Source organism: Leptonychotes weddellii, chromosome 16, assembly GCF_054177405.1.
Source record: "Leptonychotes weddellii isolate Sample4059 chromosome 16, ASM5417740v2, whole genome shotgun sequence".
Taxonomy (NCBI): Eukaryota; Metazoa; Chordata; class Mammalia; order Carnivora; family Phocidae; genus Leptonychotes; species Leptonychotes weddellii.
Genome location: NC_138384.1, coordinates 6,420,588 through 6,434,678, shown reverse-complemented (window position 1 = coordinate 6,434,678; position 14,091 = coordinate 6,420,588). Strand labels below are relative to the sequence as shown.

The following is a 14,091-nucleotide window of genomic DNA, read 5'->3' as shown; positions in this document are numbered from 1 at the left end:
ATATTCCAGCACTTGTGACTTGCCCGCTGATAATCCTTTAACAATTTCAGCTTTTCCGTGAGTCAGAAAACATATGTTCTACAAACTGTGTGCTGTGTCCTACATTTTTTTTTCTCCCCATCCTTCCTACCCTCTGGTGCAGGTCCACATGAAAGACGTGATGTCAGCTCTGTGGGTTTCAGGGTTAGACTCCAGCTACTTACGGGAACAGATGCTCAATGAACCATTAGTACGAGAAATTGTCAGAGAGTGCAACAACATACCGCTGAGCCAGCCGCAGCAAGGGGAGGCCATGCTCGCAAACTTCAAGCCCCGGGGCTACTCGGAGTGCATTGTGACTGTTGGTGGAGAAGAAAGAGTGTAAGTATGGATGTGCATCGTTTCAAGAGTCGTAAAGGAAGAGCTATTTCCGTGTAAACAGGAATTCATGGTATTTTTTTTTTTGGTATCTAAGCATAATAGCAGTAGATTTTTTTTAAATGTTTTAAACATTCTTTAGAGCAGTAAAACTAGTCATAGTTATTATAAGCAGAACTATATAAAACACAATAACTGCTAATCAATTATTTATTTCCTTAGTTCACGGAAACCAACAGCAGCGATGCGATGTATGTGCCCTCTTTATGACCCTAATAGGCAGCTTTGGATTGAACTGGCCCCTTTAAGCATGCCAAGAATTAACCACGGAGTTCTCTCAGCAGGTACCATTCTGTGGTCAATTTTACTTAAACACAAGATCGAGTAATATGTAATTTTAGGGTTGTACAGAATGACTCGAAACCTTTTAGAGATTTAATTTTAAGAGATAATTTTATTATCTCCATGATGACGTCTTCTGTGTAGCTCTCGCTTTCAAGACTTTGTAAGGAGAAGAGTATCTTCTGTCAGTCTTTATTGTTCCTGAATCTTTAATACGTAAGCTATTTTTAAGACTTTAGTAGAGGAGCATTTTACTTGATGTCTTACCGATAGAAGAGCCACATTCAGTGACTCTTCTCACCCGTTAGCTCTGTGGCTGCACCCAGAACACGGAATTCCCTTGAGCCATAATAGTCCCGTTTTTTTGAATTCATGCAATTTAGAATTGCAGTAACTACATGAAAAGTAAAGGTGTTATGTCAAAGCAGCCATTTTGTGTGAGACTTTAGAAAACATTTTTTATATTAGCATGGCTTCAAGTTATTTTACTACAGAACGCATGTTTCACTTGACCTTCCCAAGTTTGAAAACGGCTCCATGTTAGTCAAAGCTCTCACTCACGAAGGTGATAGGAAAGGCTGTACTTGCTGCCTTCTGACTGTTTGCTGCCTTTCTCTTCACCTTGCTCTGCTCTTTTGGGTTCACCCACAAGTGCCATTTCACTAAATTCCAATTAAAATCAACAGTCTTCCTGGAATGCTTCATATTTTATAGTCTCTGCTTGCCCACTAACATTACTTTAAAGATTTTGAAAGCTATACCATACCATTCCATATTATAGAAATGGCCAAAGCTGTACTATAGTACAGAAATGGAATCATTTTTTGGGTTCCAAAATGATTGAAGTTATTGTCAGTAATAAGCAGCAGGATGCAGTGGGGTAGCCAACAGGATGTGAGTCTGATTTCCTTGTTCTCTCTTCTCAGAATTAGCTGCCTTACATTTCCTTCCCACATCATGTACACCTATTCATAATTTTCACACACACATACCTGCTACAATGTTTCCTATGTCACAGATTTTCCAAGATTTCCTCGAGGGGTTGGTATTTCAGAAACATTGAGCAGTGAGGATGGGGTCGTGTCCAGTTGTAGTGAGCAAAGCTGTGACATGACCAAGTGGTTCCTATTTGTCCAGCCAGTACTGTGTTACTTCTTTTCCTGCCTTTTTTTTTTTTTAATTGATGGACTTTTTTTGTCATTCACTTTGTTTCTGCTCTTCCAGGTAGAAGTTATATTCTTTGTCTATATCGCTTTGAAAGTCATCATAGATACCATAGCCTGTATTCTTAAGTTATAAAAGCCCAAGTGCGTTTCTCCTGTTCTTCATGTTTCACAGTCTTGCATTATTAAAATATATGACTATTTATGAATAAGTATCTACATATAAATGTTTGATTCATCTGTTTTGAATATATGCATAGAGAGAGAGAAAGAATGTTTAGATTTACCCACATATTCACCACTTTCTTTGTTTTTCCTTCTTACTCCTCAGACCTTCCATCTAGGATTATTTGCCTTCTCTCTGAGGTCTGTCCTTTTGAATTTCCTTTATTGTGGTCTACTGGTAGCAAACGCTTCGATTTCTTTGTCTAACAATGTCACTGTTTTGCCTTCATGCTTAAAGGATACTTGTGCTGGGTATAGAATTTTAGGGCATCTTGACTCTGTGGCTTGGCCTTTCCTCAAATCTGGAAAATTCTTATTTTTACATATTCATGTATTGCCTCTGCCCCATTGTCCTCTTTCCTCCTGCTTTGGAAGTCCAATTAAACATGGCTACACTTTTTGCTCTGTCCTTAGCCTCCTGCCTCTGTTTTGTTTTGTTTTTCATGTTTTTGCCTCTCCATGTGCTGCCCTCTTTATGGTTTCTTTTGACTTACCCTCCAATTAATGAGTTTTGTCTTTAACTGTGACAGATCTGCCATTAAACCCATCTATTAATTTTTTTTAATTTTATCTGGTGTTTTTCTTTTTTTATTCCTAGAGATTCTCTTTAAATCTTTTTCAGATCTGCTGTGTCACTTCTACAGCCCTCTTTTTCCAAGAGTTCTCTTAAAATTTGTCTTTCAGGGCATTTGCATCAGGCTCCCTGCTCAGTGGGAAGTCTGCTTCTCCCTCTCCCTCTGCCCCTCCCCCACGCTCATGCTTTCTCTTGCTATCTCTCTCTCTCTCTCTCTCAGATAACTTAATAAAAGCTTTTTTTAGAAATTTGTCATTCAGTTTTTAAACATAGTAAGCATTCTCATTTTATTATCTTTCTGGGTAGTCCAGTATTTGAAATTTGAAGTCTCTGCAAGACTACTTCCTGTTGTCTGTTGTTGCTGGTTCTTTATAGAGTCTAGTTTGTGTGTCCGAGTATCTTTGGTTGGGTGCTGATCATTTTATTAAAAATTATTTATAGGAATAATTTGATGCTTTAAAATCTTAGAATATTAGAATCTAAAGATTAGGTAAGGATACTTCCTTCCACACAAGTTTTACATTTGTTTCTTCCAGTTGCCTATAAGCACTGCAAATTTGGAATTGAATTACTGTAAATCAAATTCAAACCTTGAGATCTCCTAGACAAGGGAGGAGATTTAAATCTGGGTTCTAATTCCTGTTGAACTTTGGAGAGGCTCTCGTGCCAAAAGTCACACTTCCTGTGGGCCTGGGATTTTGATTTTTGTCCCTTTCAAGCCCTCAAAGCCATTATAAGAAAGGTTGGAAATTTCCCAGTTTGGTAAATGCCCTCAAAGCAAAATGGTTTCCATAGGTGGTGACCTCTCCAGCTCCCACTTTTCCTTTCAGCTTTGCCATATTGTCCTGTTGGCTTCTTCTCTTTTAAGATTATTTCAAAAATGCTTGTCAAACAAAACAAAACAAAACAAAAATGTTTTGTCCAGCAATTTAGCTGTTTTGCACAGGAGTTGGTATGAATAACTTAATCCACCATTACCTGAAATAGGAACTTCAACAGTGATTCTTAGATGCTGTTTTGAATATGAAGTGCACAGGTGCCCCGGATCTGAGCGCTCCTGGGTCTTGAACGAGCAGATGTGGGCTGTGGATCAGAAGTTGTTTGAGAATCACAGAGGGGGGTAGGATAGATGGAGCTGCTTGGTGTCCGTGTGGGTGGTGCCAGTCTGGGTTGTACGCTGTATGGTAGTGGGAATCCACTCAGCTGCCGAGTGAGGTGAACTGGCCAAAGTGACCCACCGATGTGAATTAGCCTCTCTCAGTGAGGATCGAATGAATTGTGATGAAGACCTCAAATCCACTGTTGTCATTAGAGAAGTTGCCTCCACATACTGTCTCTACAGCTGTGCCATTTGTATTCAGCAGGAGATGGAAGTTGAAGAGTGAAGTTTCAACTTTCTCGTGTGTCTCGTTTGATTTTTACAGAGGGATTCTTGTTTGTGTTTGGGGGCCAAGATGAAAATAAGCAGACCCTGAGCTCAGGAGAAAAATACGACCCAGATGCAAACACATGGACGGCATTGCCACCAATGAATGAGGTAAAACGTTCTTTTTCATTTGTTTGGAAGTGTGTCTGTCTTCCCTTCAGCACTTCCCTTTGTTTTACATCTGTGTACATGTAAGGAGAGAAATGGCGACCCGCCACACCCCCTGCTGGCTACGCTAGTGGCCACCGTCCCAGCTCTCCTCTCGTCCATCAGACCTCCTCGTGGCTCCACAGACCTGCACACTCGTGCTTTGGGACCTCTGCCAGCTGCCCATGGGGCTCGCTCCTTGCTTCCGCCAGTGTTTGTCCACGTGGGGCTTCCCAGGAAGCCTTCCCTCCCGCCCCTCAGCTATCCCGTCTCTGCCTGTTTTCTTCCTCTTCATATCATGTGGCACTTTCTCACATATTGGGTATTTTTTAATTGTTCACACAAACGATGGCTGAGGATTTTGTCTGTCTGCTCAGAGCTTTAGTGCTAGAACAGCGCTGGGCACAGCGGGGATGGCGGGGACACCAAGTATTTGTTGTCAAATGACCCCTCAGGCTTCTGTCATTCCAGTTGGCTGTAGCAGGAGCCTGGCCTCCCCGTGCCTCTCCCAGCCTCGGGCAGTGCTCTTGCTGTGGTTCTTCCTTGTCTTTCACGCACCAACTTGGAAACACTTAGCTACAGCCCATTGCTAAACACAGATAGTTTTAGTGAACCAGAAGGTAATAGTTCTTGTTGTTGTGAGCTGTGGTGAGTAAAAAATGGGTGATTCCGCCAGTGAATTTATCATTGTCCCGAATAACTCCTGGGTTGGGTTCTGTCTCTTGTGACAGAAGGGTGAGCTGCTTAGGGAAATTACAGATGTCTGAGAGAGATGGTTTTGAGCATGCACCTCTTTTCTGAAACTCTGGAATGTGATGATATCTGTAATTTTTATTAAATGTGTGGATATCTGCTTTCAGTCTGGTAGTTGTGTACAGAGATCTTTGATGTCTTTTCAGCCACGACATAATTTTGGAATTGTGGAGATAGATGGAATGCTGTACATTTTAGGAGGAGAGGATGGTGAAAAAGAGCTAATTTCCATGGAGTGTTATGACATTTATTCTAAAACCTGGACGAAGCAACCTGATTTGACCATGGTTAGAAAGGTGAGAACCGTATCTTGTGATTACAAATTGGGTTTTAAAGTTAGCATTTCTTCTTTTCCCACATACGCCTTTTTTAGTGCAATCGATAGTGTTAAAAGAGTGAACGTTGTAGGCTTCTGTCGCTATCGGTGGCCCGCCTTCATGGTCATCCGCCGTGTACCAGGATAGGAGACGGAGTGTGTGCGAGAGCTCGCCCTGACGGTGGGCTCTGCGCTGGGCTGCTGTGTCCATGCCTGCGCTTGACAAGTGCCTCGGGAGCACACTCACCTAGGAGGCGGCCAGGTCTTCCAGCCCTATTTTCTTAATCATCATACGGGCCTGACGAGAAACAGCCTGCAGGTAAGCATGGCCATTGTGTCCTGAGTAGAGTGAAAACGTGGCTCCCATTAGCTGTTTCGAGCACGGTCTGTCGTATTCCCGTTCCCGTGTGGGAGGGAGGGGCTCTTCTTCACACCAAAGCTTCGTCTGGTCCTGTGGATATTTACACCTCATGTGCTGTGCTCCCAGTCTCAGTGCTTCACTCAGTTGGAGCAGGAATTGAGTGAGATGTTGCTCGACAGAATCTAAATCTTGGAATCTTCAAATAGTGGTAGAAGAATGGAGAGACTGGAAAGCTCCTTTAAAAATTAGGGTCATTTATGTATCTCCCTGAGCACAGTCGTGTCAGCTGGAGGTAACAAACAGTATGTGTACTACCTCCTCTTCTCACTTTTCAAGTCCTGTCTTTGTTGTATTGGAAGATACCATAGTTTTACTATTAGAAATCGAAACCTTTCCCTACGGTGCTCTCTAAGGTTAGCATTTGCCAACCGTGGAGTGTAAGTGTTGCCTCCCCAACTCTCGCTTTCTCCTTCCAGATCGGCTGCTATGCAGCCATGAAAAAGAAAATCTATGCCATGGGGGGAGGATCATATGGGAAACTCTTTGAATCTGTGGAGTGTTACGACCCAAGGACTCAGCAGTGGACCGCTATCTGTCCGCTGAAGGAGAGAAGGTATGAGAATGCAGTTGTGGACTCTGTAGGCACCCCCTTTCTTTCAAATGAACCTTTCACTTGACTTAGCATTTGGTTTCTATAAAAATAAAAGAATAATCCATTTCATAAAAAGAAAGACTCACATATTCATGAAACCCAGAACATTGCAGAGTTAAAACAAGCAGAAAAGGAGTTCGGGAATCAGCCATGAGTTGTAAATCCAGTAGCTGATATGCTCTGTGTGACCTTTCAGATTTGGAGCCGTGGCCTGTGGCGTGGCCATGGAGCTGTACGTGTTTGGGGGAGTCCGAAGTCGTGAGGACATCCAGGGGAGTGAGATGGTCACTTGCAAGTCTGAATTCTACCATGACGAGTTTAAAAGGTAAGTTTGAACGGTTTCACATAACTTGTACAACTTTTCCTTTCTGCTTTCAAAGTCATGTCTTAGATTTGTTTAGTTTTGTTTTCAAGTTACTTGACTGAGTTACCTTGTCTATTTAGGACATATGCCTAATGCCAGCTAGAGATTTCGTCAGAGACTTCAGAAGTATTCGTAGCTTAAAACCATAGAAAAGTGTTTCTGAAATCTATATCAGATCTTGACGCTTGGTTGTTTAAAATCATTCATTGGCTTCCTATGGCTTTTAGGAGAAAGTTTAAACTCCTTAGCCTAGCATATATGGCCTTCTGTGATACGGTCTTTCTCTATTCTTTCTGCTACTATTCAAACACATATGCTTTACTGGAGTTGCACTGAGCAACATTTCCCGCCCCCCAAAACATGTTATGGTTATCTTGGCTCTGTGCTTTTGTACTACTCCTTTTGCCTAAAATTTCCCTTCCAACATGTATCCAGTTAATATAGCCTCTTCCAAAACTGTGCCTAATTATCACTGCCTGGAGAAAACCTTCTCACACCTCTCAGTCTCGTTTAGGCTCCTCCATCTGTAATCCCAAACATTCAGTTCATGTCTTTTGCATTGTAATTGTTAACCATAAGATTTTCTTTTTTTTTTTTTTTTTAAGATTTTATTTATTTATTTGAGAGACAGGCTGAGAGAGAGAAATCACAAGCAGGGGGGAGGGGTAGAGGGAGAAGCAGACTCCCCACTGAGCAGGGAGCCCAATGTGGGACGGGATCATGACCTGAGCCAGAGGCAGACACTTAACCAGCTGAGCCACCTAGGCACCCTAACCATAAGATTCTTGAGGGCAAGGTTCGGCTCAGCTGTCCATGGATCAGTGGATGGTTGATTCAGTAGATGAAGTCTGGTGTCCCAGAGTCTTAAAACATCTGACGGGTTGCCGTACTGGTCTTGTAGAGTAGACACCCTCCTACCGACCTCCTTTCCTTGTCTCCTTCCACACGTTTTATTGTGGTAACCACTAAACTGGACTATTCAAATCCTTAGAGGGAAATGGTCACATGAAAATTCATCTTGTTACAGTATTTCAGTCCGGTTACCAGGAGGGGGTGCCTTAAGGCAACGTTTAATTTCATACTATTTTAGATGAGGGCAAACAATGAGCAGCAACCAAGACTTTAGAGAAAAATGTGAATGTTACCTAACTTTTAATGTATTTTAAATTGAGGATATTTGCATAGCCTTTCTTCCCCCCGTCAATTACATGGGTAGGCCCTCTTTGGAAAATTTATTAGACAACGTATGAGAGCAGTTTAGAAAATGTCTGCTATGGTGGGGGTGGGGCAGAATTTCAGACTTTTCTACATTTCTCTGGATCCATTACTGTGAGGGCTACTGTCCAAGGTATAAAACAGCATGTTAATTCCTGCCCAAATGGATCTCAAGACTGTCTGCTCAACTTCATTTATAAGCAGTGGTCAGGGTGTTTGGTCTCCGGTAGAATATTGACTTGTGCCATCCTCAGAGGGACCGAGTTCCTGTTTGGGCAGTGTGAGCTAGAGGCTGCCACTGGTTTGCTGGAGGAACCAGGGCCACTTGTGCCTCACCCTCCCCTGTCCCTGTGTGTTTCTAGGACTTAAATCTGGTGCAGAGTTTCTCGTCTGCCCTTAATATGCTATCAATTGCTAGAACTTTTATATTTCTGTCAGGTTGTTTCATATTAATAGTTGATAAGCTTTAAATGTAAGGGTATTACTTGCTTTCAGTTCATAAGTATGAGGCATAAGAATATGGCTCCTTCCTTGCTATTAAAAAGCACTTCCAGATAAATTCATGGATCATTAGTCTCTTTGTTTCTGAGCTGTCCAAAGTTAGTTTTTAAAGTAAGCTCTGGGGGCGCCTGGGTGGCTCAGTTGGTTAAGCGACTGCCTTCGGCTCAGGTCATGATCCTGGAGTCCCGGGATCGAGTCCCACATCGGGCTCCCTGCTCGGCAGGGAGTCTGCTTCTCCCTCTGACCCTCCTCCCTCTCATGCTCTCTGTCTCTCATTCTCTCTCTTTCAAATAAATAAATAAAATCTTTAAAAAAATAAAGTAAGCTCTGGGCCCAACGTGGGGCTCGAACTCACAAACCTGAGATCAAGAGTCTCATGTTCTACCAACTGAGCCAGCCAGGGGCCCACCAGTGTTAGTTTTTAAATAATAGAATGAGGAAAGGGTCATTTCTTTTGTCAGTATAACGTATAGGATTCTTGCTTGGGTGACACTAGACACATACATAACACTGTTAACTCATTTGTAACTCAGTCTTCAAAACAACCCTCTGAGTCCATGTGCTCTTTTTATTCCTCTCTTAAACCAAAACACAGAGAGGTGAAGTAATGTGCTCAGAGACACACAGGTAGCAAGTGGCAGAGCTGGAATTTGAACTCAGGCACTCTGGCCCCAGAGGCCACCTTTTCAGCCACCACACTACGTTGCGTTAAAAATATAGGCTTTCCTGTAAATATCTGTGGGAGGAAAATAACATATAGCCGAAGTTTATTTCTCAGGAGAGCAGATGTTTCCAAGTATGTTATATTTGCGTATTGTGGAAACTGTTGCCAGATGAGCAATCTGTATTAGATTGGAGACCATTTATTGTTTTTAAGTAATCTCTTGTCTTTCCTGTCTTTGTTCCCTATTTTTAGGTTAAAACTTTCCTGGAAAAATGCCATATCTTATTTTCTGTGTTTCTAATGAAAAACAAAACTGTTTGAAGGAAAGCAAAGAAATTGCCACAAGTTCTATCACGTCATAGTGACAACTTGATAATACATACAGAATGACAGGCAGCTCTGTTTCTGTTCTGGTGTCCCTGCTCTTCTAATACCACCATCCTCCCAGTTATCCGTACTCAAAAAAGCTCATCTTTGATTCTCTCTCATGCTTCACGTCTCATCAGTTGCCAAGTCTCGTCGTCTTTTTTAGACTCTGGAATATTTCCCACGTCACCCACCTTCGTTTCTCTGCTCCTGCCCTCCCATGTTCACTTTCTCGTGTGTGCAATGGCATTAGCCTTCTAACTAGTTTTCCTGGGCATTTGGCCTGTTTGTGGTTTTGAAAGATTAACCCGACTTTGGTCATTCCATTCTCCTCCTGGAAATTCTTGGTATTTTCCCTTTGCTTACCAAACAAAGATAATAGTATGTAGCCTCCTGCTGGGGTTCTCCATTGTCTGAGGTTAAGAGAAATGTTCAGTCTTTTCTAGTCTCTTCCTTCCCATGTCCTGCACTTTAGCTCCCTTCTTAACCCATCCTGTGTCTGACTGCCTCCATGCACGTGCTCAGCCCAGATGCCCCCCTTTTGTTTCTTTAGAATAGTCATCCTGACTGTTGAAGTCAAGATCTGTCAATTTCATCTTTTGATCTATAATTGAGCAGACACACTTGACAACAGGCAGAATCTCCATGTTTGTTCTCTGATCCACGGGGTGGGGGCCATTATGGTAGGAAAGGCTGCATGGAAGTCTCTGTAACTTTCCTACCAAGACAGAAAACCAGAAGCAGTTCTACATCCTAGAGGAATTTACGGAAATTAGTGCCACCATCAAAAACTTGAAAATGCAAGAGTGGAGCTGCCTTTCATATCCCCACTTAATTCACTTAGAAAAAGTAGAAAAGTCAGATGGATTTTGGAAAATAACTGTATGCTTTCATAAACGTAATTCGGTGGTTACCCTGATGATCACAGATTTAGTCCCAGATGTGGTGCCTTTCTGCAAATGTATCTTTTTTTTTTTTGACTGTTTTTTTTTTATTCTTATGTTAATCCCCATACATTACATCATTAGTTTTAGATGAAGTGTTCCATGATTCATTGTTTGTGCATAACACCCAGTGCTCCGTGCAGAACGTGCCCTCCTCAATACCCACCACCAGGCTAACCCATCCCCCCACCCCCCTCCCCTCTAGAACCCTGTTTGTTTTTCAGAGTCCATAGTCTCTCATGGTTCGTCTACCCCTCCGATTTCCCCCGCTTCATTCTTCCCCTCCCGCTACCTTCTTCTTCTTCTTTTTTTTTTCTTAACATATATTGCATTATTTGTTTCAGAGGTACAGATCTGAGATTCAACAGTCTTCTGCAAATGTATCTTTATGCAACACGGACTCTGGCCTTGGTGTGAGGCTATTAACCCAGCTAATGCTTTTTCTTCGTACCAATTTGCAGGGACCACCAGAAGCAGTTTGCTTTTGCCTGGCAGGGCCAACAGGACCCTGCACTGTCTGGCCCCAGCGCTGTGTCAGTTCTGCTGTCTCCATATGTCACTCCAGGGAGATCTTGATCACCTTGGTGTTCCATGAAAACATCCTACTGGTCCACCCCATTGACATTATGTGTGTTTGGATCATTGGTTAGGAGGTAACAGGTACTACAGATGCCTTTGTAAGACATGGGGCGCTGAACCGTACTCCTGACCAAATCTGTTTCAGTCACGGTCCAGTCAAGAGAAACCACACCAGTAATCTGAACAGGGAAAATGTAATTCACATAGTTATTTCACTGGTGAAAGAGAGCTCTGATGAGTGCAGAAATAGCTACTGTAGGAAGCGTGGTTACTACTACCTTTAGGGCTGAGGGAAGTATCCTAAGGAGGAAAAAACTGGGGAGAGAACTCCCCACCCTGCAAGGTATGGTGTGGCCACTGCATGCAGGACGCGGCCTGTTGGGTGGCAGACCTTGCTGAGGGCAGGCACCTCTGGGTCTCCTGCACACTGCAGGCCGCAGCCCGTGGGAGGAGGGAGAAAGGCATACCAACCCCAGGAGGGAAGCCCTTTGCACTATCCAGCCTTGCGGTCCCTCCAGCGCCCTCTACTGGCCAAGCCTACCACTGCATTTATTTTTTTCAAGGCTGGTTCATTTTCTCCACTGTTTTGCGTTTCATTGGTTTCTGCTCTTGTCTATATTATTTCCTTCTTTTTACCTTCTTTGGGTTTATTCTGCTCTTCTTTTCCCAGCTTCTTCAGGTAGAATTTTAGATTTTTTCATTTCTTTACTGAAATCTCCATCTTTTCATCATAAGCATGTTCTCTTTTGAACATAGTTCCAGTAGCCACATTCAGGTCCCCGCCTGATAGATAATCCCAGCATTCGGTCGTTTTGGAGTTGGCATCTCTGCATGGTTTGTTCCCCTTAGAATGGGTTCTCATTTTTCTGGCTTTTTCTTTTGTTGAGTAATTCTGGGTTGCATCCCAAACATCGTGACTGTCACGTTGTCAGGGCCCTGAAGTCTCTTCCCGTGCTTCAGAGTGTTGCACTGAGAGTTCTGGCAGGCCGTGTACCTGGTTCGACTCCTGGCAGTCTGTCAACGCCTGCAGTGCATGGCAGCTCAAACCTCCCTGTGGTTCTGTAAGCCAGCCTCAGTTACGAGCACTCATGGTTCCGGGGTCAGTCGAAGACTTGAGACGAGTGCATGCACATAAAATTAGGCCTCATTCTCTACCTCTCGTCTTTCTGAGACTTCCATACACCCTGGAGATTCTGGTTGGCTCAAGACACTCTGCCCTGTTTCCAGTGGCCACGAAGACGGCAGGTCTTCTCCAGGGGTCTCAGCCACCTGGAGCTGGGGTGTCACGCTGCCTTCGGCCAAAGCTATCAAAGATCCAGAAACTCCCTCCATGTGGGTTGCTTGTTCAACTTTCCCTTTCTTTCTCAAATCTGTCTGCTTTTGCTCAATCTCCAGAGCCCTCGGGCAATTGTCTTTTGTATCTCGTCCAGAGTTTGTAGCTGTTTATCACAGGAGGATTGGCTTGTTAAGGGCTTCTTTCTCCCCCCTGGAAGCAGAAACCTCACTAAAGCTCCCTCTGTCTTTCCTCTCCTCTCCAGTTGATTGCTGCCCACCCCCCCATCTCTCCTTGCCTGTCTTTCCCTCCTACTCTGCTCTTGCTGAAGCTCACTGCTACAAGCCAGGCTATATTCTAAAGTCTCCTTTGCAAGGGACATTGCTAATTCTAAGTTACCAGAAGACACATCCCTGTACCCTCAAGTCCTGATAAGCCCGTGTTTGAAAACACTGTAACTAAAGGCATACTATTGCTTCTTCTGTTACAAACAGGATTGCTACTTAGTGATGCCCGCCAGGTACAGGGCGCTATGTGAAGTATTTTACGCTGGCCACTTCATTTCATCCCTGCAAGTCATTGGATGTTAGTGGTTGTGTTTGGTCTCCCCACTTTACAGATGACGGTTAGCTAAATTGTCCAAGGTCAACAAGGTGATAGATGGCAGAGAAAGAAGGCAAAACAATATGCCTTTTATACCTGTTTTAAAAGCAGCAGCTAAATACATGCTGCAGTTCAGTTTTTATGTTTCATTTCATTTGAAGCCTCAGCGTTATATGAAATAGATCACCTAGGATTATTTTTCTGAAACCCAGGAACTCTGAGTCATTGATCTGCTTTGGACCAAATTTGGTAGATCATCTACATAGCCCGATTTCTTGAGCTTTGTTTAATTATTCCAGGGAGGAATAATATGAGATTCTCAACTCTACAAAATTATGCCAAAATATTGTTGTATTCTGATAGGCTTTTCAGTAAACAGTCTAGTCATAGATGCTCATTTAGAAGTGGCAGTTACCCTCTTGAGCATACACATGGCCCCGTTATGGATTTGCCCAGAAGAGTTGTGTGCCTCTCCACTGGGGTTGGGCCTGGGTGTAGGGTTCAGCAGCAAATGAGACCTGGGGACGCTCATCGGCTTCGTTTGATTCAGAACCTGGGAAGAATTTAAATGTCAAGGTTTACATATTTAGGTTTAGCCCTGAAGACATAAAATGTGAATAAGCCAGTTATTGTAGTTGGACGTTTTCAAAGATTTTCTTTCAAGGCCTGTTCAGGTCCCTATTTTTACTTTTCAGTGAGAGCTCTTGAATGTTTTCTTCCCCTATTTCTTAGAGACATTTTGACACCAAGAGCCAAACTATTCCCAGTTGCAGCAAACTGCTGGATACTGGTCAGCATTCAGGTGGAAGAGGAATCAAATGTTGAGTGCAGGTATTCGACTATGGCAGCCGTCCATTAGCCATGCCTCTGAGTCGTTATGTGATCTTGGACAGATGATTTTGCTTAGAATTCAAAATATGGAAGCTGCTGCTTTACAACAATCTGGGAAGAGTTCTTTGAAATAAAAGTGCTGTTCTTAGTCATAGAGTTCCACATTTGTATTTAACATCCGGATGCACTAGATCTAAGCCGCTGGCTTCTTGGGCACTTCATGACAGAGTTAGAGACAAAGGAATGACGTCCACACGCTGTCTGTTCCACTAAGGGGTGTAGACCTGGACGTTGGTAGTTCTGAAGGGTTTAGATCCATTCCCAAAGTCTGACTGAGGGCTGCTGTACCCCAGCTGCGTCGTTAGCTACTGACAGGAAATTGTTTGGTCCAATTACCTTAAGTAAACGTTCTTATATAGCAGAATCTACAGTTGT

At 43.2% G+C, this 14,091-nt stretch overlaps 1 protein-coding gene across 3 annotated transcripts in view; it reads left to right on the top strand.

Moving 5' to 3' along the window:
• GAN (gigaxonin) overlaps nt 1–14,091 on the top strand; it is a 61,579-nt gene that overhangs the window by 32,359 nt on the left and 15,129 nt on the right. For all 3 annotated transcript variants that reach the window (XM_081806324.1, XM_006745321.3, XM_081806325.1), the window contains 6 exons: nt 143–360; nt 580–701; nt 4,086–4,198; nt 5,134–5,283; nt 6,141–6,277; nt 6,513–6,641. In XM_081806324.1, the coding sequence (XP_081662450.1) occupies nt 143–360; nt 580–701; nt 4,086–4,198; nt 5,134–5,283; nt 6,141–6,277; nt 6,513–6,641 (869 nt within the window). The remainder of the gene's footprint in view (nt 1–142; nt 361–579; nt 702–4,085; nt 4,199–5,133; nt 5,284–6,140; nt 6,278–6,512; nt 6,642–14,091) is intronic.